The sequence below is a fragment of the Sebastes umbrosus genome, chromosome 18, assembly GCF_015220745.1.
Source record: "Sebastes umbrosus isolate fSebUmb1 chromosome 18, fSebUmb1.pri, whole genome shotgun sequence".
Taxonomy (NCBI): domain Eukaryota; kingdom Metazoa; phylum Chordata; class Actinopteri; order Perciformes; family Sebastidae; genus Sebastes; species Sebastes umbrosus.
In genome coordinates, this window is record NC_051286.1 from 17,696,439 (window position 1) to 17,721,612 (window position 25,174).

The 25,174-nt window shown below is 41.6% G+C and overlaps 1 protein-coding gene across 1 annotated transcript in view; it reads left to right on the forward strand.

Moving 5' to 3' along the window:
* The first annotated feature begins 4,158 nt into the window (after positions 1-4,158).
* The window catches only part of ino80 (INO80 complex ATPase subunit), a 42,187-nt gene continuing 21,171 nt past the window's right edge, over positions 4,159-25,174 (forward strand). The window contains exons 1-25 of the mRNA XM_037751696.1: positions 4,159-4,310; positions 4,618-4,778; positions 4,878-4,945; positions 5,053-5,199; positions 5,309-5,429; positions 5,570-5,775; positions 5,889-5,942; positions 6,031-6,234; positions 6,330-6,534; positions 6,996-7,063; positions 7,162-7,383; positions 7,783-7,863; positions 8,281-8,376; positions 9,216-9,275; positions 9,402-9,544; positions 10,679-10,763; positions 10,866-10,983; positions 11,191-11,276; positions 13,203-13,370; positions 13,732-13,865; positions 14,208-14,275; positions 14,895-14,988; positions 15,148-15,364; positions 19,517-19,657; positions 20,353-20,578. Of these exons, the coding sequence (XP_037607624.1) occupies positions 4,159-4,310; positions 4,618-4,778; positions 4,878-4,945; positions 5,053-5,199; positions 5,309-5,429; positions 5,570-5,775; positions 5,889-5,942; positions 6,031-6,234; positions 6,330-6,534; positions 6,996-7,063; positions 7,162-7,383; positions 7,783-7,863; positions 8,281-8,376; positions 9,216-9,275; positions 9,402-9,544; positions 10,679-10,763; positions 10,866-10,983; positions 11,191-11,276; positions 13,203-13,370; positions 13,732-13,865; positions 14,208-14,275; positions 14,895-14,988; positions 15,148-15,364; positions 19,517-19,657; positions 20,353-20,578 (3,325 nt within the window). The remainder of the gene's footprint in view (positions 4,311-4,617; positions 4,779-4,877; positions 4,946-5,052; positions 5,200-5,308; positions 5,430-5,569; positions 5,776-5,888; positions 5,943-6,030; positions 6,235-6,329; positions 6,535-6,995; positions 7,064-7,161; positions 7,384-7,782; positions 7,864-8,280; positions 8,377-9,215; positions 9,276-9,401; positions 9,545-10,678; positions 10,764-10,865; positions 10,984-11,190; positions 11,277-13,202; positions 13,371-13,731; positions 13,866-14,207; positions 14,276-14,894; positions 14,989-15,147; positions 15,365-19,516; positions 19,658-20,352; positions 20,579-25,174) is intronic.

The window sequence follows — 25,174 nt, forward strand, 5'->3', positions numbered from 1 at the left end:
AGGAGCAATGGGGGGAAGATGGCCGAGGAGGGAGAAAGAATTAAAAACATGGGGATCATTCTGTCACCAGGCAACCCGAGAGCTCCAACCCGCTGCCAGGGTAACGAGAGGAGCGGGTTGACAACGGGGCCTTGCTGAGTGGCGACTAGTCTGTTTAAAAAGAATAGACATTAAAAGCAATAATCATCTTAATACATTGTTGAGGGAGGTGGTGGCCTTAAAGAGACAGGGCCGGGATTTGAATACTTCATATTAATGGAGTCAAAACGGAGTGTTTGATGTGAAGCTAACACGTTTAGGATGAAAAGCTACAAGCGACAGCAAAGGAGAGTGTGGTAACTAATGGCTACATGTTTATGACATCAACTACTAATATATGATGTGTTAGTTTACTTAAAGCAGTAAGAAGCTGTCACTGTGTGTGTCAAAACACCTTGACCCTTTACTATCAATGATAGGAGTGAGCTGCTTACACACACACAGCGAGGCAGCTAACGGGGGTTAGCCTGCATGCTAAGCTACAACCCATCCAAGGTTAGCTGGCTAATGCTAGCCTGGATGTGCTAGCTAGCTAACAGCTAGCTAATCATAATAACGATGGGTAAGCAAAAGAAGATATGTATAATAACATGTTTTCTTTATTTAAAAAAGAGGATCAAACTCTTTGCTTGGCTTTAGTTGTTGTCTTTAGTTGTCTTTATTTATGTTCATCCTCTCACACAGGAATCAGTGAGGTTGCCTCAGAAAGTAAAAGTGAATATGTAATGAGTAGTAATTACAGATGTCAAAACAGTCACTGAACACTTTGCACACTCAGACATGAAATCACGACTTAGACAAGGTTTCAGGTTTATTTGTTATATGCATTTTAAAAGTACAGTGAAATGCAATGAAATGCATTTTACCCTGGCTCTCTCTCTCAGCCCTTAAAATCTATGAATAGTACACTAGACAAATACTACAATAAATAAGACAATACCTGAGAATACAATGTAGTAGTACTTGGCTGGCTAATCCTAATAACGATGGGTAAGCAAAAGAAGATACATATTAGTTATAATAACATATTTTCTTCATTTAAATAAACAAACTCTTGCTTGGCTTTAGTTATTGTCATCCTCTCACACACACACACACACACACACACAGGAGACAGTGAACATGCCTCAGAAAGTAAAAGTGAATATGTAATAAGCAGTAATTACAGATGTCAAAACAATCACTTCCACACTCAGAAATAAGATAAGATATTCCTTTATTGTGTCCCGCAGTGGGGAAATTTGCAGTGTCTAGCCTGGATTTGTTAGCTAGCTAGGGTAAGCAAAAGAAGATGAATATGATTTATAACAACATGTTTTCTTCATTTAAAAAAAAAAGAGGACCAAACTCTTTGCTTGGCTTTAGTTGGCTTTAGTTGTCTTTATGTATGTTCATCCTCTCACACAGGAATCAGTGAGGTTGCCTCAGAAAGTAAAAGTGAATATGTAATGAGTAGTAATTACAGATGTCAAAACAGTCACTGAACACTTTGCACACTCAGACATGAAATCACGACTTAGACAATGTTTCAAGTTTATTTGTCATATGCATTTAAAAAGTACAGTGTACAGTGAAATGCAATGAAATGCATTTTATCCTGGCTCTCTCTCTAAGCCCTTAAAATCTATGAATAGTACACTAGATAAATACAATAAATAAGACAATACCTGAGAATACAATGTAGTAATACTTGGCTAGCTAATCATAATAACGATGGGTAAGCAAAAGAAGATACATATTAGTTATAATAATATATTTTCTTCATTTAAATAAACAAACTCTTGCTTGGCTTTAGTTATTGTCATCCTCTCACACACACACACACGCACACACAGGAGACAGTGAACATGGGAAATTTGCAGTATCTAGCCTGGATTTGTTAGCTAGCTAGGGTAAGCAAAAGAAGATGAATATGGTTTATAACAACATATTTTATTCATTTGAAATAAGAGAGGACCAAACTCTTTGCTTGGCTTTAGTTGGCTTTATTTATGTTGATCCTCTCAAACACACACATGAGACTGAACTTGCCTCAGACAGTAAAAGTGAATATGTATTGAGTAGTAATTACAGATGTCACTGTCAACAATGATACTTGCACACTCAGACAATTAAATCATGACTTAGACAATGTAGTAATACTTGGTCACTAAGACACATTTATAGTGAAATTGGTGAAATCAAAATGTATTATAAATTATATATCTTATATATATATATATATATTTATATATATATATAAGATATTCCTTTATTAGTCCCACAGTGGGGAAATTTGCAGTGTACAGCAGCAAAGGGGATAGTGCAAAAAAATAAGATGCATCAGCTAACACAGTAAAAAAAAAAAAGCTAAACAAAGTGTAACAAAATATGAAACATTTAAATAGAAGGAAGTATAAAAATAGGAGCAGTATATACAGTATTGACAATAAACAGACTATTAACAAAATTGCACAAGTGGAAAATGATATAGCACAGTGAGAATGAATGAAATTCCACCTGGAAATATCAGGTTATTGAATGAAATCATGACTAAAGACAATGTAGTAATACTTGGTCACTAAGACACATTTATAGTGAAATTGGTGAAATAAAAATATATTATAAATTATTATTATATATATATATTATATTATAATATATTTTATTATAATTTATCTATTTATTTTTCCAGTCTGACCTTTTTTAATAAGATGAAGTGACTGATATGAAGTTAGTAACATTATGCAGTATAATGGTCTTTTTTTGTGTGTTATACAAACAAGAGGAAAACAACTCTTGTTGGAAAAAAAAGTAGAGCTGATTCAGCCAGTGCATTTCCTTTCCTTCAATTAAGTATTAACATTATAAACATGATAGCAAATCATGTACAACTGAAAAAGGCCGACTAATGCTGCAGGAGCTGTTGTTTGCTTTTTTGAACATTTGTAAAAAATATATGTTGTTATGGAAAAGTTCCTTGAAAATCATGAGCACTCACATTGTCTATATTTTTTTTCCCATATTGGCATTTGATATAGATATCTTATTTTGAATTTTAAACTCAATTTATTGTACAAATATGAAATATTTTTCCTTTTTTCCTCTACCTCAATGTAATGTAATATTTTTGAACATAGGTGATGGATTTTCAGATATATGAGATGAAGAATAAGACATAAAATAACATGCTTGATATTTAGAAGCATGATATTAGAAGTATGCCTTTTTCTATTATTGTTTTTATGTACTTTATCAAATTGTGAATTGTCTGCGGATGTTTTTATCACGCTGGTGTTTTGGATGAACTACACCTGTCATCATAGAGCTCGTTTGTCCATTGGTGTGCTTTATGGATAAATATGGGTGTGGTTTTCACATTTTCAAACATTTTGACCTGATGAAGATCCAAGCAGGATCAAAATGTAGTCAATAAAAATATTGTGGTATGGAGTGGTGTGCAGGCGTTACCTTTTTCTTTACTGACGCTGTTCTGATATAGCCTCGCACCAACATGATGTGTGTATAATTAATCTTCTTCAAAAGAGCACCAACTTCCCATAAAAAACACTTAATTATTGTCATGTGAGTATCAGTGTGTGACTGTGGGCTTCTTCTTTTCTTTTTTTTAGGGGAGTTCCACCATTGTCTGATCAATTATCTTGGAATCAAGAACAATGGCATCCCTTACTGAGAAGGTAGGTCCACTGTTTATACTGTATTTTTCCTCAATGAAGTCTGCCAGTCCCATACTGCATGCCCAGCCATTGGAAGAGAGTGTTGTTACCATGACAAAGTTTGAGATGTAGGCAGTGATTGAATCAGGCTAGAAGGAGATTATCTCCCACATCCCAGACTAGCTGGGAAAATCTGGATTGGAAAAAATGAAGGCAAAACTGCTTATGAGCCTCTCATGAACCATTTTACAAATCCTTTAACCTTCATACCTTCCGGCTATGGTTGAGGTGAATAAAATAAAACAGCGGAGCATTATTCAACCCGTAGTTTAACAGTGTCATATGCTGCTCACTCTGACCTTGAGCCATCTGCCTATCCCCTTTCTTTCTATCTCCTCTCTACTTCTCTCTCTCTGCAGTAAAAGTTGCTGCCCTGCTGGGCAGAGGTGTGTGTGTGTGGTGCATGGCGTCAGGGCAGGGTGGCCGACTGGAGGCCGGGGCATCAGGGAGCTCCGGCCTGGCCAAACCTCTCTACCTGCAGCGCTTGGAAAGATCCCTGAGGTTGGACAGTTTCCTGCGCCAGACTGCTGCCATCTTCAACGGAGATATAACCAGGTACAGGCAAAGTGTGTTTAGCTTTGTATGTATAGATTAGTTCTGTAAATGCAATGTTGTTGGTATGGGGCTGCAAGCTGAACCAAATGCAGCTAAATGAATTTAAAAACTGTGTGTATTGTGGCAATCTTCCATCCTATCTGCAGACCATCCAGTAGATCAGGTCATTAGTAACTAATGTTCTATCCCAGTATGCACCCTGTCATGGATACAGTATTTATACTACCTGATACACACCCAAAGAGAACATTTGATATATATAGGATGCAACGAGTGGGCTTACAGCTACATACTTCTCATGCTCTAGTGATGACAGCGATGACAGCGATGGCGCGCTGGGGACAGGGCTATCCCTGGACCCCTCACTCACTCAGCACTCAGCTTTGACGGTGAAGAGTGAGCCGTGTGAGCAAGGGGACGGGCTGTCAGAGGGGAAGCCTCTCAACGGAGTTCTGCTGCAGGGTAAAGGTAAGATGCATTCAGTAAATATTTCTTGTTATTCACATGTTACTACACACCCTCACTGGTGTGATTTCATATTTTTTGCCCCCCCTTTAAACTCCACAGATCAGAAGGCAGATAAAGCTAGCCTCTACAATTTCTCCAAGCTGAAGAAGAACAGGAAATGGCTCAAGGTATTTTTTATACACATGTTCTCTGTCGTACTACAGATTTAAGCCTTCAGTTGATTTAATAGATTACACAACTTCCTTTAACCGTGTTCCTCCTCTGTCTCCTGCAGAGTATCCTGTTGAGTGACGACACCACAGACTCGGACACGGACTCAGATGACTCCGACTTCAGTTTGTCTCGGGAGGAGCTGCATGACATGCTGAGGCTACATCGCTACACCAGGCAGCATCAGAGCAAGTTCCACTCCGACCGGGAGGTACTAACGCACACACACAACACACAGAAACACAGTAGCCTGGTAATATTAAGAATACCTCTGACGTGTTTTTGCAATGTCATCACTGTGTGTTTTTATTGTCCTGCAGCTTCACCAATATCAGTATTACAGCACTGGACTCCTCTCTACCCATGACCCCTTCTATGAGCAACAGCGCCACCTACTGGGCCCGAAGAAGAAGAAAATCAAAGATGAGAAGAAATTCAAGGGTAAAAGACAAAAGAAAAAGAAATCTGTGGGATAATGTTGAAGTCGTGATTATGTCAATGTCCCGAGGAAAAACAAGCTGAATGATTATTGGAATAGTTGACAAATTTTTGATCATTCACACGCCTTTGTTTGTCCTTAGCCAAACTGAAGAAGGTGAAGAAAAAGAAGAAACGAGGAGATGGAGAGTTTCTGGACGACGGGCGTCCTTATATCACCAAGATCTTCGCAAAGTTTTCCCACGATGCTCCGCTGCCCATGGTGAAGAAGAAACATCTCACCATCGAGCAGCTGAACGCACGGCGACGTAAGGTCTGGCTCACCATCGCTAAAAAGGAGATTCCCAAGGTTTGTACGCACGACACTGACAAAAATGAATGCTCAGGAATTTTCCTTTTTTTGGTGAAATATTCAGCACCATCTTTAAAGGTGCTAATTATCCTGTTGTACCTATTTTGCAGTCGTACAAGCAGAAGACCTCTGCTAAGAACTTAGTATTGACCAATGCTAAAAAGGTAAGTTAAGTAAACACATTCAACTTTTAAAGGGTAAATTGTGGATTATTAAATGCAAAATGTAACCTCTTTTTTTTGTTTGTCCCAGTTGGCTCATCAGTGCATGAGAGAGGTTCGGCGTGCAGCCATCCAGGCTCAGAAGAACTGCAAGGAGACGTTACCGCGGGCTCGCCGCCTCACCAAGGAGATGATGCTTTACTGGAAGAAATACGACAAAGTGGAGAAGGAGCACAGGAAGAGGGCGGAGAAGGAGGCCCTGGAGCAGCGGAAACTGGACGAAGAGATGAGAGAAGTAGGTGGAATATTTGCATCGATATCAGTTTTGAAAACATGAAAAAACAACACAAGTTTTAAATATTTTCTCTTGCTTTTCTCTGTCCCTCGCAGGCCAAGCGTCAGCAGCGTAAACTGAATTTCCTAATCACCCAGACGGAGCTGTATGCTCATTTCATGGGCGGTAAAGCCAACACGGGGGGTCCAGAAGGAGACACTGATCAGGAGGACATTCTGAGTAAGCTGGAAGACACTGCGGCGCACAGACAGATTGACATCGGAGGAGGTGTGATGGTCAACATGAATCAGGAGGACTACGGTATGAACGGCTCGGTCAAATTCATTCTGTTGTTGGAGCAGAGACTTAAGTCCCTTGGAGGAACTGTTGAGCAATTCCCCAGAAATATGTCAGTATGAAATGAAATGAAATGCCAAATGGGCCACTTATCATTATATTTATTGCCTCTATAGCTTATTTTCTCTCTGTGGATTATATTTCATTGTTTTCTTTCCCCACAGTTTTAATATGCTGTTGAGCAGTAGAGATATTTATGCAGTGAACTACAAAAAATATGAAGCAGGTCATTCAAAGGGGCTTATCACTTATCACTACCAATTACAATCTAATGACCATATCCTACTCTTTCATTATTTTCATCTTAATTAGAAAATACATGGTCATATTTGAATATGGTTTTAGACTTTGGTAATATGCTCTTGTGTATGGGAATGAATTGGATTCTGTTGTTTTATGCACAAGCTGATTGTTTGCGATTTCAGATAGCGATTACTACAAGGCCCAGGCGTTGAGAAATGCCAAAGAAGCCTACCTGATTCATCAAGAGAAAGTAAGTTAACGTGTTCACGCTCTTAGAGATACACTCATCACACACACGCACACTACCCCGTCTATACTTGTGCTAATCTCTACATCTCTCCCCCGTAGACGCGGATGTTTGACGAGGAGGCTAAGGACAGTCGCTGCGCGTCGCTACACACAGACGTCGGCTCGTCCTCGGGCGCCGGCTCCGGGTTCGGAGAGAGCTACAGCCTCGCCAACCCGTCCATCCATGCGGGCGAAGAGATCCCTCAGCCCACCATCTTCGACGGGAAACTCAAGGGTTACCAACTGAAGGGCATGAACTGGCTGGCCAACCTCTATGAACAGGTATTTTTCTGACATCTGTCTGGATCTGCAGGGCTGATATTTGCGTCTTTGATTTGTGGCGATATTTCTGTAACACTCAGTGTGTCTCACAGTCATTTCGTGGCTAGAGGTATGAATTGCTAAAAGAGCTCAATGCTAATGTTTTCGCAAGGTTATACTAATAATATGGCATTAGAATATCCTGGAATTATCTGCACTCATGTGGTGAGCAACCACTAACATAATACGGTTGCAGTGCCCTTTTTTTGTCAGCAGATGTTGTGCATGGATGCTCGGTTCAGTATTTCTGAATCAATTCAAACAAGGTTTTTTGGCATTCAAATGTTTCCATATTTTTATGTGCATATGTATACACATTGAGTGATTTCTTTTCTCCTCTGTTTTCCTCTCTCTCTGCAGGGAATCAATGGAATCCTGGCAGATGAGATGGGACTGGGGAAGACAGTCCAGAGCATCGCCCTGTTGGCACACTTAGCAGAGGTAAGAGAGAGAGAGAGAGAGAGAGAGAGAGAGCACCACCACCAGGCCAAAAGGCTTTCATTCATCACACACTTTCAGAAAGCTTTGTGGAATATTCAATTGTCTCCGCTGTTGTTGCTGACTTATGAAAACATCTAACATCCAGCTTCTTTGTGCACCTGCATCCTTTTAAAGGGTCCCTTGTTTCGGGATGTGACTTATTCACATGACTTATTTCATTGTAGTGAACAGCTGATTTAGATCGTTTTGGTCTCAGAACACCAAAAGGAGAAAAAGTGGAATTTTTGGGTTGAGGTATCGCTGACAGGAACATGCATGCCGTGTTCCTCCAGGGCTTCCTGTTACCACAACATACAAAGACCACCTGTTGTTTGCGGTTGACGACGTATTCTTCTTTTTTTTTTTGTTCCTGCACAGAGAGACAACATCTGGGGTCCGTTCCTGATCATCTCTCCTGCATCCACTCTCAACAACTGGCATCAGGAGTTCACCCGCTTTGTGCCCAAATTCAAGGTGAGAGAATTCCTTGGCGCTGCCGGCGGAAACACCTGCGAAAAACACAGTCCGCGGGAACCCTGACATCCACATTTCTACTGCTCTCTTTAGTCGTTTTCACTCCTCTATGAACACGGTGCCGCTTTGCTCTCGTTAGAAATCCTGTCAAACATCTGAGAACTACTGTGAAGCGAGGATTAAGGGCTCAAAGCTGCAAGCATGTCTAGAACTATCCATTAGGGGGCAGTATTGTACTACTTTGTACATTGCCTCTGTCAACACATGACTCCGAGGCTTGTTGAGTGGCTGCACTTGTAAAATCTTTTTGCACGTCTTAACCGGCCTCTGACAGGCTGCATGCATTCTTGAATTTAAAAAAAAAACGATTCATCAAACACATCAATATGTCGGCTATGCTTGCGTGCACACCCACACACACCATAATATGCATAACTCTTTGCCGTGCTCAGCACTCAACTATGCCCATTTTTCTGTGAGAGTTTGAAAATAAATCAATCCCAGTCTGTTTTGCTAATGAGGTGTGAAAAGACCCTATTACACAATTTGGAGATAAGCTTCCTGAACACTCAAAAGCAAGACTGACTGAAAACAATGGAATACCAGCATGCGTTGAGTGATGTAATGATGTGTAAATCTTTTCACATCACATTTTTACATCAACAACTCAACGGCTGAAGCTGTGATTCATACGTGATGCTATGCCCTAAAGGTTTCCCCAGGGAACATCACTGTAGCTCTGTTTTCATTCCATTGCTACGAGTAAATGTTAGCGCTTTAGTTTGACGGACTGATTCACTGTTTCCTCTTGTTTTAACTTTACCGATTTGTCCCGTCAGGTGTTGCCATACTGGGGAAATCCTCACGATCGCAAGGTGATTCGGAAATTTTGGAGCCAGGTAAGGAAGAGATGATTATGAACACCAAGTTGTGTATTGTTTGCACAATAAATTCTCTTCATTTCTTGTTCTTCTTCTTCTTCTAGTCCATAACTCTGTCTCTGTATGCTGTTTATGTCTGAATAGAAAACCCTTTACACGCAAAACGCACCGTTCCATGTGGTGATCACGAGCTACCAGCTGGTGGTCCAGGACGTCAAGTACTTTCAGAGGGTCAAGTGGCAGTACATGGTTCTGGATGAGGCCCAGGCGCTGAAAAGCAGCACCAGGTACAGTAAAACATTATTGCTTTATCATCATGTAATACTGTATTACCAAACACATCGCAGGGTTCCTGTGTGTTAAAATATGTAATTATGTAGATACTTTTACAGAGTTTGAGGAGCATACTGGTGTTTTCTGCATGTTTCAGCCCACTCATTATGAATGGAGTCTAATATACAGTACATTTAGTATACATTTTAAGTTTTGTTTAAGTTTGTCAGCGTTTTATAGATTGATAAATGCATTTTTCCTGTCCCAGATTCAAGATACTTTTATTGTCATTGAAGGCATGCAACAAAATTACATTTGGCATCTTTGGTAACAAGATAAAAACAAGACAATAGGATGAAAACACGAAGTATAAAAACATGTAATAAAAGATAATAAATACTAAAAATGTATTGCACAGCCACTAGTTTCATCAGATAAACAACACACCATCCAGAAGACTTTCCTTTGACACAAAAAACATAGTAATATACTGTATAATATAATGGAAAGATTCAATTGTCTGCGCGTTGATTCCTATACAGCGCTAACATGAACCAGTAGTTCCTTTTAAATAGGTTTGATATGCAATTTGTAATAAATTGGCTTGTTCAGTTTAGAAAACTTGATTATCCTCAGAGAGGCAATTTATTTATTACAGCACAACAACGCTGCGTCAGCTGTCCCAGCATCCTTGGTCAAGGCAATTCAAATCATGAATAAATAAATACATACATATATTACACCCCGTCATATAAGGCTACCGCATCTTATTTAATTGTGTTAATACCATGGGAATAAAATTATGTTTTGCCCAGTTGGTTCTTATTTTGGGGTATCTGTACCTGCAGTAAGAAGGTAGTATCTGGAACTCTACTGCTAGTGTATTGCCGTGATGATTTTTCCACATAGGGAAAAAAAATGCTAGAACAACAAGAGTAGTGATATGGTTCTTAAGACATTTTGAAAATGAACAGACAGTCTGAAAAACGGTGTAAGAAAATATTTGTTCATCTTTGCAACTACATAAGTATGCAACATTTCATGGCAACTATTATTATTATTATACAGTGGCCAAAATCTATAAAACAAACAAATGGCGTTCCACATTGTTAGTAATTGGTGTTACTGTTTCCCTCTGTGTTTCTCAGTGTTCGGTGGAAAATCCTCCTGCAGTTCCAGTGTCGAAACCGTCTGCTGCTCACCGGGACGCCCATCCAGAACACGATGGCTGAGGTGAGCAGCGTGTGATAGTGTGTGTGTGTGTGTGTGTGTTCATGTGAGTCGCTGTGAGCGAGACAGATGTGTTGACGACTGTGTGTTATTACTGTCTCCCAGCTGTGGGCCCTGCTGCACTTCATCATGCCCACGTTGTTTGATTCCCATGAAGAGTTTAACGAGTGGTTCTCCAAGGACATCGAGAGCCACGCCGAAAACAAGTCGGCCATCGACGAGAGTGAGTGCAAACTCTGAGAAAATATGTTCCTCTCAGCTGCTTTCTTTTCATGTTTTTTCTCTCCTGTGTTGCAGCTGCCAACACGTCAGCTCATTTATGCGGATAGTCTGTCATTTGTGTGCCAGCATTGAATTTTTTAATCTCTGCTCAGTGTTGCATGTGATGTGTTCTGGAGCTAAACACGACTGTTTGATGTCTGCGTTTCAGACCAACTTTCCAGACTGCACATGATCCTCAAGCCTTTCATGCTGCGCCGAATCAAGAAGGATGTGGAAAACGAGCTCTCGGACAAGGTAGGGGAGCAAACTGTCTTCTCTGTGTTTGCTGAACCGAGCTTCTTCTAGCCAGAGCTGCACATTTAATTGGACACAAATCCAACGGTTTTCCATGTAGATTCTGGCATATGATTGGACATAATTCTATTATATTTTGTCAATATTTTGTCTCTCCTCTCCTGATTAAACCTGCACCCTTCCGCCATTTGTCTCACCGCAATGACACACAAAGTGTTGTAATAAGCTCATGAGCGATGCTTGTGCTGGCAGATCCTGTTGACAGATGTTGGACACTTGCTGTCACACAACGCACACACACACTCACTCATACGCTGTGGGAGTCTCGATACACAGAGTCAAAGGAATGGCAGAGTTCACCGCTCCCCCACATCTGTCTTTTTCACTTTCCTTTCGCACCCACACGGAGTCCTGCCAGCCCACTTCCTTTTTTTTCTTCTCCACTTGTTGCTTTCTCTCGTCGTTTTGTCAGCACGCTGAAGCCAACGGTAACTGGCGAAGTTCACTCGCGGTTCATGGTTGGGTCTTTACGGTTTGTTGATGTTCAGTTTCGCTGCTTTCATCAAACCGTGACACCAGATAAAAACAGATATTTAGATGTGTGTTTAAAGAATGTGGGTCAAGCTGGGCATGAAGTATGCACATATTTTTAGCCTATGTGAAAATACTGTGTGTGTATAATGGAGGCATAACATCATTTATCTTTGCTGTAGCCACATGTTATATACGCAGCCAACTTTTACTTTATAAATCAATCTTTTACAAACCAAGTCCAATTTAGAAGATTTTCATTCACTGTTATCATATTACACATATTCCATACTTACTTCAAGAAAACCAATGAGACTATTTACAGTGTCATTGGCCCAATAAAAATAGATTTTGATGTTCTAAGTGTTCATTTTTGAAGAAGTGAAACATGAAAATGAGTAGTGACATGAAGGAATCGTGTATTAGTGTGTCATAGTGTGTTAGGAACACTAAAGGCATCATAACACCCACCCGTTTTATTTATTTATAGAGTTGTTCCGATACCGATGCCAGTATCGGAAATGAATCCGATACTGCCCAAAATTCGGCATCAGGTATCGTAGAGTACGCCAGTCTATGCACCGTTCCGATACCATAATTTATTAACACAGAAAATAAATCAACTTGTTCAACTGGAAATCAATTCTTCTTCGCTGCTCCAAAACAGTAGCCTTCACTGTGCTGTCGCCTTGGATGATTCATGGCTGCCACTGGCAACTACTGTTTTAGAGCAGCAATGAAGAACTGATTGCAGGTAGTTTGTCACATGACGATATGCAAACAATAGCAGTGCGGTGCTAATGGAGAGTGTAACAGTAATGGTAGTCAGAGCGAGGAAAATGGAAACAACTATTCCAAATTGGAAAATCCAACAAGCTGTTTAATAATAATAATGATAACAATATCTATTTTATTTATCGGATTGGTACTTGGTTACGGCCGATATCGCAAGTTCAGGTATCGGAATCGGTATCGGAACATCTTTATTTATTTATTTATTAATTTTATTTTATTTATATTTCTCCCTTATTTAATTTTTTTTTATTATATATTGTATTATTGTTTATTTTTATTATTTATTTACTTACAGTTATGTCCATATGTTTACTGTTTTATTAAGCTCAGGCTTGTAACAAAATGATGATGTTATTGTTAATGTGGAAAAAATAATAACATTTTATTATCAAAGAAATCCTACTGCACATACAGGAACTTCTTAATAATCCTTTTCTCTTTCCATTCTTTTACTCAAAAGACAAGATAGTAGTAATGATGGTGCTTTAGTAGCACAGTCTAATAGCTCCTTCTTTTGGCCTCTCCAGTCAGGTTTGTGTATATCTGTTTATCGTTTTAAGACTGTTAACATACACTCGTTCTACTCTCCCCCCTCTACAGATCGAGATCCTGACCTACTGCCAGCTGACGTCCCGGCAGCGGCTGCTCTACCAGGCTCTGAGGAACAAGATCTCCATCGAGGACCTGCTGCAGTCCTCCATGGGCACGGCCCAGCAGTCCCACACCACCACCTCCTCCCTCATGAACCTGGTCATGCAGTTCAGGAAGGTACGAGCTGCGGCCTGTCCTTTTCTGGTTTCCAGTACAAAAATAGAATAAAGTGCAGCGAGATGATTACAGCTTTTAAAGAGTTATGGTTATTTTGTCTGACGCAGCAGTTGCGATGACTGATGAGAGTTATTAGTCCTAATGGATCACTTGAAGTATCATATTATCAAAACTCAGATTATTATTGTCTACAGTGGATTTTCAAAGGATGGTCCAAATGTAATAATAGCCCTTTATTTTATGAGTGGAAATAAAATCTGAGGTGTACAATTAAACAATGAGTTGGCAGTCTTGGAACAAGCAGAAGCATGAGTAGTAGTCTGAATACACTGTCTGTGTCTGCTTGTGTGTGTGTGTGTAGGTGTGTAACCACCCCGACTTGTTTGAGCGCCAGGAGACACGCTCTCCTTTCCACATGTCCCTCAAGCCCTACGTCATGTCTAAGTTCCTCTACCGCCACGGCCTCGTCCACGCACAAAACCAGGCCAGAAACAAGTAAGCTCTTCTGCACAGATGCACTACCTACACATACACCCTTGATCTTTGCAAATATGCTCGAAAATCCAATGAAAACAAGTCTATTGCAATTATTGCATGAGTTGTTTTGAATAGGATTAGGGTTACATTTTAAATAACTGTGTAAAACACAGTCAAATATTGACTTTTTCTACGGGAATCTGTTCTCGTGCACATTTGCTGATTCAGGCTATTATCCCCAATTATAGCTATTAATACTCAGAAATGTTGTGGGTCAGATAATCATCACCAAATTCAGTCTCTTTTGCTTTTTCTCACATTCAGTGGTGTAACTCTGTCCCGTCTCTACTTCCTCCTCAGATTACTTCAAGTGCTGCTGTCTCCGTTCTCTCCAAATCACATCCAGCAGTCTCTTTTCCACAGAAAAGGTGAGCATAGTATTACGCTTTTGAATTCAGACGTACACAAAGCTCTTGTCAGAACCAGGAGTTTCAAACCTCAGTTTCACCCATAGACTGTATATAAGAAGTGGACGAAGTCACCGTGACGTCACCCGTCGGTTTGTGGACTGCTGTTTTGAAGCCTTGAGTTTGGCATTTTGGCTTTCGTCATCTTGTTTTTTTGCAACCAGAATTGACTAAATGGGACCATAATTTACTAAATGAACATCATGCTGTTTTGAAGAAGACTTGAAACTAGCAATTGAGACCATAAACTCATGTTATCAAGTGAGAAGTAGGCTCATTTTCTCATAGACTTCTATACAATCAGACTTCTTTTTGCAACCAGAGGAGTCGCCCCCTGCTGGCTATTAGAAAGAATGACAGTTTAAGGCACTTCAGCATTGGCTTCACTTCTCAGACCCGGCGGTAGCCCACTAGTTTCACCCCAGTCCCTCTCTTCTCCTCTTTCTTCTCCTCTTCCTCCTTTGATGTTTTTGTCATTCCTTCCTATTCTCCCTGTTTGTTATTTCCACATTTTTTCCTTCTTTCTTTCTTTGTTTCAGTCTCATATTCTTCACTCTATTTTCTGTTTTTACCCGTCCAGGTGATGACAAAGGAAGCTGTTTCTCCTTCCTGCGCTTCATCGACGTCTCACCGGCTGAGATGTCCAATCTCATGCTGCAAGGCACCTTAGCCAGGTGGGCTTTACGTTTCCATCTTCAGTTAAATAATTAATAGTGGCCAACGTTACACAGCAGATATATGGTGATGGCAGAATTCTTTATAAGTATTTATATCAAAACTCTTTTTGTTATTTAATTTTTTCCTCTCCTGCCTCCTGTTATTTTCTCTCTCAGATGGTTAGCCCTTTTTCTGTCCCTGAAAGCTGCATATCGGCTCCACCACCAGCGCCTGTTTGGCCTCGAAGAAGAGGGTCAAGAGGAAGCCGGAGCCTCTCAGGGGGAGAGGGGAAGGTTGCAGCCCAGGAGTACGTGTCTGTCTCGCAAGGACCTCATTCTGTGGCTGAACAGACCCACCAATTTCCCCAACACGCACACCAGCCCTGTCGTACAGGTGAGAAACATACAAGACACACTCAGACTAAAATCTATTTACTGAAGCCTCTGGAGTGGCCATCTGCAGTGCAAGTGGGTGTATGACAGACGGGAGAAACTCCAGCGGCGAGCCATGTGCTGCTGACGATGCTGAAATTTCCCCCCAGAGCATCAGTCAGTGTTTGGCCACACAGCTTGCTCTCTGCCCCAGGCTTCCTCTCCCTCCGCTGGGATCCAGTGTGGAACTCAATCCCTCTGTAGCCCCGTGACCCAGTAACACTGTCTTCCCTCTCTCTATGTGTCTCCAGGGTCTGTTCACACCAGCGTCTATCTCTTCTTCTACTGTCACACATGTAGAGGAAAGACACATTTTCAAGATTAAAAGATGGAACCCAGGGGTTACTTTTTTTTGACGGCCAATATGGTCATTATTATTACAGAATTCCGGCCATATAGAACAACTACCGGACATGTGTGTTAAATAGCCATATAATAACCTGCATTTGACATATTGAAAATAAGTTAAATGAAGAAACGGTCTAAAAAATAGAATGATAGGCTGGTCAGTCCGATTTCCGCATTTGTTAAATTCAAAATAGAGTTGTGGGGCTCGTAGGGCTGTAGCCTACCGAATAGTTTGAGGCTTCATTCATCACGTTGACATTAAAATTATTATTATTAATACTTTACCGAAACATTGAGTGCAATATTCCATCTCCTCATCCTCTCTCTGTCTCTCTCAAACACGTTCACTCTCACAGCGAGCGCAGCAACGCTCCTCGTCTCTCTGTAAGTTTCTCAGTCCAAAGTCCAAAAGTCAAAATGCATTGAAAAAAGACGAAAGTAACCATTTCCAAAATTCACAACATTATTATATCTAACAAAATATTCTGCTTCAGTCTCCATATTTGTTGGCTTTTAGCCTTTCAAAAACAACATTTTCACTGCAGTCAAAAAAACATCATAAAATGTGACGACAGACATTCAAAGCTTCATTCAAAAACCTCAATAGAAGCTTTGATTATAAAAAAAACAAAAGCCAAAATAAATGACATTCAGTACCTAGTGGCTTTGTTTCCCATGTACACAGTCAGCTGGCTGTGTATGAACACTGGCTTATTTTGTTTCAGTGCACACACAGAACGGGCCGTGAGGAGATGTTCGCTGAATTTGACAAAAAGTGTATTGGATTAGAATCACAGTGGAAGCATATACAGTAAACTTTTGTATAATATAAGTTTATATTTAAGTTGTTTGGCAACATATATTATAGGTCACACAATATTAGGATATTTAATGTGCTATTAATGAATTTATTTATTTGGCATATTTCCCAACCTACATTTTGGACATTGCCAATTTCATCTGATACTGGCAAAAAAGCCGGCATATGCCAGCTAACGTAAACCCTGATGGAACCCCTTCTGTTTCTTGTTGCTATTTTAGTCTTGCAGACTTGTTATGGTGTGATAAGTAAACAGTTTGGTTGACCGCTGTTCTTTCAGCACCTCAGAAGCTATAATGCTTACAGGAAAGCTGGTTCTGAGGACATATGGCGCTGTATGGTTTGGAATGATTGGCACATTGTTTTTGTTCCATCAAACTATCCTGGTAGCTCAGCCGTCCAGTCTGTAGCGTTTGTCAGTTTCGTATCTCAGAGGATAAAAGCAGAACACCACAGTTCTTTTCAACTGCGTATCAAATGCTTTCATATGTGTTGGATTCAACAGCGGAGAACCACATGGTTACATTGAGACAGCCCATATTTCCTCCATTTTTTTGTATTATTTGGCAATGGGGAAACCTAATTGTTGGTGGTGAAGAGACAGCACAAAGCATAGGTGCCAGTTCAAATACAGAGACCGCCTCGAAAGAATGTGAACAGCTGCAGCCTGGCAGATCCACCACAAGGTCACTGTGTTTTCTTCTCGGCTAAAAAAAGCATTAAAAACACATCCCATCAAATCTTTCACCGAGTGGACAGTCACCCATTGGCAGATATGTATCACATTACCGTCCTCCACCAATTCCAACTTAACTTGTTGGGTGGAAAACGCTGTCGGGGTAATTCCATCCTCCTCTTCCTCTGTTGGCCTCATCGCCTCGTCGAGTCAGGCAGATGCCTAGCGTCTTAGGTTCCCCCCCGGAGCGGCTTAAGGAATGAAAGAGCAGGAAAAATATATAAGAAGCGAGTTCAAGAGAGAAAACTTCCAAACACCTGGAGAGCTAATACTGTGCGACCACGCTGACCCCCAGACTCCCACTTAAGCTTCTGGAAATTACACACTCCCACAGTTTACGTCTTTCAACTCCTCATTTTTCTTTTGAAGCAGTGTGTAGCTGGCAGTGGCACACACACTACCTCTTCTCTCCGCTTGGCTCATCTCTCTCTCTGGCTGTGTACCTGACAGTGTGGTCAGCATTGCTTTCAGCTTTCCTGCTGCGTCCTGTTGAGAAATTGAGAGAACCGGGCATCTCTGAAATACCTCCTTAACATGTTTTACTCATGGAGCTTTTTGGGGCTTTAAATGGGCTCTCTGTATCAACTCAACTTTATTTATATAGCACCTTCTAATACAAACATGCAGCCCCAAGTGCTTCACATAGCAAGATTAAAACAACACAGACAAAACAATAAAAAAAAAAAACAATAGATACAATTTTGCAAGACTGAAAATTACAACAATAAAACAATAAAATGTTGAAATAAAATAAACACCAGGGATAAAATGATTCAAACTTAAAAAGCAAGGCTACGACATAACTCCAAATTAAAAGCCAGATTAAAAAATAATAATTTCCTTTTAAAAAATACAGAGAGAGCTTGTCATTCTAATATCCAGAGGCAGTGAGTTCCACAGTTTAGGGGCATAAAAACAGAAGACACTCTCACCGGTACTTTTATGAGACACATAAGGAACATTTAAAAGAAAAGCAGTGATCTGCCCGGAACATAAAATGAAAGAAAATCTCTGATGTGTGTAGGCACAAGGTCATTTAAAGCCTTATAAACAAGTAAAAGAACTTTAAAATCGTATCAGTCTCTTCCTCTGTCCATCCCCATAGGAAAGGCATCTTTCAAAACCTTTTTTTTTACATTTAGAATATATACTGTCTTGCCATCTATCTATCATGGATGTTAAAACTACAGTATATGACTGCACTCTGTGTGCCTCTTGAGCTCCCACACTGTAGACACTGTAGAACGTTACGCTGCATTGGTACCGCTTTTGCACTGGCAACATAGTTTTTAAATTTGATGTCTCATCTGATACAGAAAAACAATCTGATCAGTTACCATTTATGAAGAACTTACTCTTGAAAACTTGCATTGAATGACCAATATGTTCTATATTTAGATGGAGGAAACATTGCGTCTTTAAAAATCAAAATGTATTTTTCTCTCACAGAGAGCTGTAGCATCGTCCTATTTGCCCAAAGTGTTAAAAACGAACAAATACAGACGACCTATTGTGAAGCAGAGAAATGAGTATGGTGGAGATGACCTGAGTCTGGCTGGAAAGGATGTCATCATATAAACTCTGCCATTAGGTGGCACTGTGGATCCACCATTTTTGTCTGTGTCACACAGGAACATACGCATAACCCTTATATATTCCTTTAACACCTACCACTGCATTATATTTGAATTATTCATCATTATCCTTGCTTTAATCAAAATGTATGTATAATGCATGCCTTGCGCAAAAGATTACATGATAAGGCGTGCTGTTTAACCTCGTGACATACGCAATTAAAATCATATAAGCTGCATATTCATTGATTTTACATAACATTTTAAGCTGACGTTTTATGTAGCATTTCAGGCATGTAGCCAATGAAACTTAAATATAATGTCAGAGCAGTTTATAAAAAAACAAAAACATGAGCGCTGCACTCGGTGAACTCTGTAGCTTTCAGTTTGTTTACCTCGGTTCTTTCTTTTGCTGCTTATTTTTTTATATTTCCTATAATTTGAAGATAATGTTTTTCTGTAATTGCCCACTTTGCCACGAATCAAAGCACACAAATCAGTCCTGCGGGAGGCGTAAAATCAATTGTGATGTTTTTGAAATGACGAGCAATCTACCGCTGAGATGTAATCACTGTGTTTGTGAAGTTTTGGGCTTAATAAATCAGTGTAGTAATATTGTGTGTGTGTGTGTTTCAGAACTTGGTGTTCACAGCCTTAAGACCCGGCATGATGGGACACACAGACGTGACGATCCACAGTCGAAACTCTTCCACCTCCACGCTACGGCCCTGCCAGCTCACACTGCCACCCAAGTTCCTGCTAGCTGCCGCGCCCAGGGTATGTATGTGTGTGTGTGTGTGTGTTTGTGGGAGCATCAAGTGTCCCGATAAAAGGCACTCTTGCAAATCCTCTGAGTGTTTGTGTGTGTCCGTGTGTGTTTGTGTGTGCTGACCCGTGCAAGACAGACAAGCGTTTGGGTGGTCGTGGAAAGGGAAGAGGGAAGCGCTGTGCACATTGCCTTTGTAGGCTTTCAACAATGAGCAACTCTTATCTGTGAGATGTGTGTGTGTGTGTGTGTGTGACTGTGTGTGGTTGGGGTGTGGGGGTGACCGCTGTGGCTTCCAGCTGCATTTAAAACAAACAGAGCCTCTAAAAACAGAGGCTTCTTGCTCAGGTTGTTCACCAGTGGTTAAGCTTCCTCTCGCCCCCCCCCTCCTATACACACACAAACAAACACACACACACACACACACACACACACAGAACCTGCTGATTCAGTGAAACCAGCGTTCATGCTGTGGTTTTTCCTTCTATCTCTAGTGTAAAAGTACAAATCTGAAAAATAGCCACATTCAGATAAAAGCAAATGTTTTCAATAACTAAAATGTAATGCTTAGCAAAAGTAATAACATCCTTTGTAACACATTATCCTAAAATCTTCCTTCTCTTCTACCACACACACACACACACACAATATTTTCTTTTGTTTCAAATGTGGAAAAAAGCCCTCATCTTTCCTTTCGGTTTCCTAGGTGACAGCAGTTCCCATGGAGCGTTATTGCGACGACCGCAGTGCAGAGTACGAGTGGCGGGTGACACGCAGCGGAGGGGGCACGGTCTTCAAACAGTGCTTCCTCTACGGCTCCCCCGAACTCGCCTCAGACTGGCGCACGAGGGCCAATGCCTTCCACCCACAATGCCCCGGGGGTGTGATGGCCCTCTACCCGCGACATGGATGGTCCTACATCCGGATACCTGGTAAGGACTTTGAGTGTTTGAGTGTTATGTTGTTGCTTATACTTTGAAGTTTGAGTTTCAGTTCCTGCCGTGACCTCATTATCGGACAGATGTGCAGCTCTGCTGTAGCTCACACTGGCTAACTTTATGTGATGTGGCTGAAGGGTAAAACATAAATGAGTGTGCAGTATCTAAGTCCATTTTTAAGGTTGTAGCTGGCTCAGTTTTAAAGCTGGAGTGAAGGTACTGGTATCATATGAAACTTGAAAACCTAAGGAATCCATTGGAACCATTTCATAATAGCATGTCGTGAAGGGGGGTAAATAACGCTCCAAACTTATGCTTTTAAAGGAGTCCCTTGACCTCTGACCTCAAGATATGTGAATGAAAATGGGTTCTGTGGGTACCCACGAGTCTCCCCTTTACAGACATGCCCACTTTATGATAATCACATGCAGTTTTGGGCAAGTCATAATCAAGTCAGCACACTGACACACTGACAGCTGTTGTTGCCTGTTTGGCTTGAGTTTGCCACGTTATGATTTGAGCATATTTTTTATGCTAACTGCAGTACCTGTGAGGGTTTCTGGACAATATTTGTCATTGTTTTGTGTTGTTAGCTGATTTCCAATAATAAGTATATACACACATTTGCACAAAGCAAGCATATTTGCCCACTTCCATGTTGATAAGAGTATTAAATACTTAACAAATCTCCCTTTAAGGTACATTTTGAACAGATATACAATGTGCGATTAATCACAATTAACCATGGACGATCATGGAATTAATCACGATGAAATATTTTAATTGATTGACAGCCCTAAAAAAAAGTCAAAATTCTCTGATTCCATCGTATTAACTGTGAATATTTTCTGGTTTCTTTACTCCTCTATGACAGTAAACTGAATATCTTTGCATTGTGGACAAAACAAGACATTTGAGGATGTCATCTTGGGCTTTGGGAAACACATTTTTCCCTATTTACTGACATTTTATAGACCAAACATTAAACCGATTCATTGAGAAAAAAATCGACAGATTAATCGACAGTGAAAATAATCGTTAGTTGCAGCCCTAGACAGTTTTATCAAATGGTGGATATCCAGTTTTTGACTGAAGGGTGCAATAGGGGCCCCGTGGGAGAATCAACAGAGGCCAGCCCAGGGTCAGCAGGGCAGAGCCCGGGCACGTCACCCTCCTCCGTCTCTGCCTGTCAGTCCGCCAGGCAGCCAATCCCTCACAATCTAATGGAACTGCTTCTTCAGCAGAAGTTCACTCGCATTAACGCATACCAGCGATTTCCGTTAAGGTGTGAATACGGGACCGTGTGTGTGTGTGTGTACGTGTGCTTTACAAGCGCCTTTTATCGGAAGAGCTCGGGCTTGTCGAGTTAAGGGGTCAGCCGGAGCAGAGTGGGAGCTGATTCGCTGCCAGGGTTCAGATGACTGATGGATGTCCAGGGGTGAGAGAGGCCGTTACAGTTTTACAGACAACACTTCCCTTCTCACTGACCCGCTCGGCCCCCTTCTACGTCTGATAAACTCTCTCTGTCGGTAATTATTATGATGACTGCTCTCTTTTTTGTTTTGTGTGGCAACAGAAGTTCCTGGCACCGAAAAATGGACGTGTGTGTCCTTTTTCATACGTGTTTGATAAGCCTGCAATGCAATCATTTTGTGGGTTTAACACACAAAATGAACATCCCTAAACATGCCACAGGTTGCAATATTGTAATGCTTATTTCTTTTTTTCTTCTACCCATCTGTGTATACATGTGCTTGTGAGAGTGTTTGTGTGTAAAAGTGAGAAACAAAACAAGTATTTGTGTGTCTGTGTGAGAACCGTCTGAAAGCTCTTGTGAAGTTATACGGAGGCAGACAAAGCGAGGAAGTTTAGCTACTGGTCATTGTTCAAGTGCTTAGTTAGGTAACACTAATAGATGGTCCGTCTGTGTTTGTGTGTGTGAGCGAGTGTGTATATGTGTGTGTCTGTGTACCATCAGGTCCAGTCAGGGAACTGTGCGGCGCTCACACAGGGGGCCCTGAGGTGTCCCTCACCTCTCCCAACACACTCTCCCACGCTCGCTTTCTTCTCACACACAGCCCGAGGACAAGCCTCACCTCCGTCTCTCCCGCTAACAGACTGATCTGAAATCAGCATCTTGGCCGCTGGCCTCTCGGTCCGTCTGGTCTCCCACTCCTTTCTCAGCCTCGGTAGGAAGGAAGTGACCCAACACTCCGGCACCCGTCCCTCCGCTGAACACATTGTTGCCACATCAAGGCCCAGATATGTACAGTAGCCCAGCTGAAGTTTCCCACCCTCTCTCTCCTCTGCGCTCCCAGCCCCACACCTTGTTAGAACAAATGGCAGAGCTGAATGACTGTTTGTTTTGAGCGCCATGGCGTGAGTACGGCTGCCCCGCTGATATCGACGGAGGAATCTAATCAGAGGGAATTATTAAGAATCGGGCTGTTAGAGGAGGAAAAAACAATCCAGGCTGTAATGTCTTGGACCTCAGATTTGTTTGTTTTTGATGTCATTGGTGATGGCAAGGAAAGATGTATTACATTCAAACAAGAATCTACTCTATGCTGATGACGTAATGTGATACTGCTGCACCTGATCACAGAGAAAGCAAGATGCATGCAGGGTAGCATCAGCCACGAATCGAACCCCATGCAGTCATCTAGTCTGAGCCACCAACAGAAGAAGAGGTTTTGACTATAACCAGAGTGACATTCCATGTTGTTTGTTCGCTAAATCGCTGCAGTTCTGTGGTCGCCTCCAGAAACTTTCACATATAGACAAATTTCATGCCGAGAAATGTCATGCGTCAGGTTTAAAAAAAAATCAAAGGAAATAGTTTTGCGTGCTGCGGGATTATTTGCAGAACATTCCAGTGTGACACAGAAATAACCCTCCTCGTAGTCTCGCTGTGTGGCCCCCTTTGCGTCGCTTCCAGTAATTAGAAGGAGCCGCTCCACAAAATGACGGCCTTTCTCGCTATAGCGCCGACTCTTGGCTCGCTTCGGTGCGAGCTGGGAATTGACTGGAGGGTAAAGGACTTTGTTTGTGTGTGCATCTTTCATGTGCAACTTGTGTTTAATGACCGTATTTGAACGCATGTCTGTGTTTGTATCAATCAGACTATGAGAGAGACAGAGCGAGAGAGAGGCCAGTCAGGTCTGGCCCAGCAGCCCACATCAGGCTGTGGGAAATGCAGTTCTGCCTTCCTGTCCCTTCAAAGAAACTTTGCTCTCCAGCAAAATGGCAGGAAGCTTCCCCGGCCCTCTGATAGACAGGCACAAAACAACACAGACAGACGGCCAGCCCTCGCCACATCACCGTCTGACTCTGCCCCTCTCAGTGCACGTTAAACTGGCACCGGTAACCGTCTGCGGAATTTTTCTGGCAGCAGAGGAGAAAAAAAAAACATAAAGGGATGGAGATGTTTTGATTTCCTTGTCCCAATTCATAGCCATTAATGTGTCCACAAGATGGAAAAGCGTGTTCACTAAGAAATTCCAAAGTAGACTGAAGGGGGAGACATTAGCCACATTATACCTCTCTGATGATGATGATGATGATGATGATATCTTTGAACATGGAAGCCAAGTAGTATCTAGCTCACCCTGTCCCTCAGCCAGATAGCTTTCATCTGTGGTGTGTGTCGAGTCGGTGCCGGCCAAGGGTAACTAGAAGTAATCTGTCTTAATGACAGAGTTCACAGTGGGCTGCTGTGGTGTGGTGAGATTCCCCCGCGAAAACTCCCGAGTCTTCATCAGACTGTCTGTCTCTTCCCCTGACTCCCAGAGAACCAAGAGAAGTGCTCCTCTTGCATGTTTGAGGGAAGACAATGATGTATATATGTATAGATACACACATAAACGCAGTCCATCGCTCATTTTCTGTCACAAAGTGGTCACTCAGATGCATTTTTGGGCTTATACGTTGGTCATTTGGCTCTTCTCCAGATACTTTCTTGTAGATGCAGATGCATTTTTTTGGGGGGTAGCATCTGTAAAGCTTCACCGAGCCCTAACAAGATGCTAATATCTCCGGTTTTTCTGTCAGCCACTTCGCTCCCAGCTTCCAAAAACCTCCCGCTGGCATCTGGCTCTTAGCGACACTACTGCGAGGAAATTAAGTTTAAGTCCGACTTTTGTCAATACACGCAGAAGCAGCAAAGTAGTGTCGGGGCTAATATTTCCATCATCGCCGGTGCTGAACAAGTGTTGCCCATTGACTTATTGATTGCACAGTGTAATGTATCATTATACAGTGAGAAGGGGTTGGTTCGATCGTGGCCCCCCATCTGTCTCTCTTTCTCACATAACCGTCCATCTATCTTCTTTCATCAGCTCATCTTGACTTTTTTTTTTTTTTTTTTTCATTCTGCAATCTCGCTGCTGTTCCGTCTCCTCCTTTTGCATCTGGTCCCTCCCTTGGTTAGGGCGGCTCCACTTTTGGCTGCTTTTTGGCAGCAGCCAGCAGCAGAGGGGACAGGACAGGACAGAAGATTGTAGTGGCGTATTAATGAAATTAGCGCCGTAGTTGGTTTGGGAGTATCAGGCGCCAGGCACCAGGGCTGGGCCGGGGTTAATTAGCTGGCAG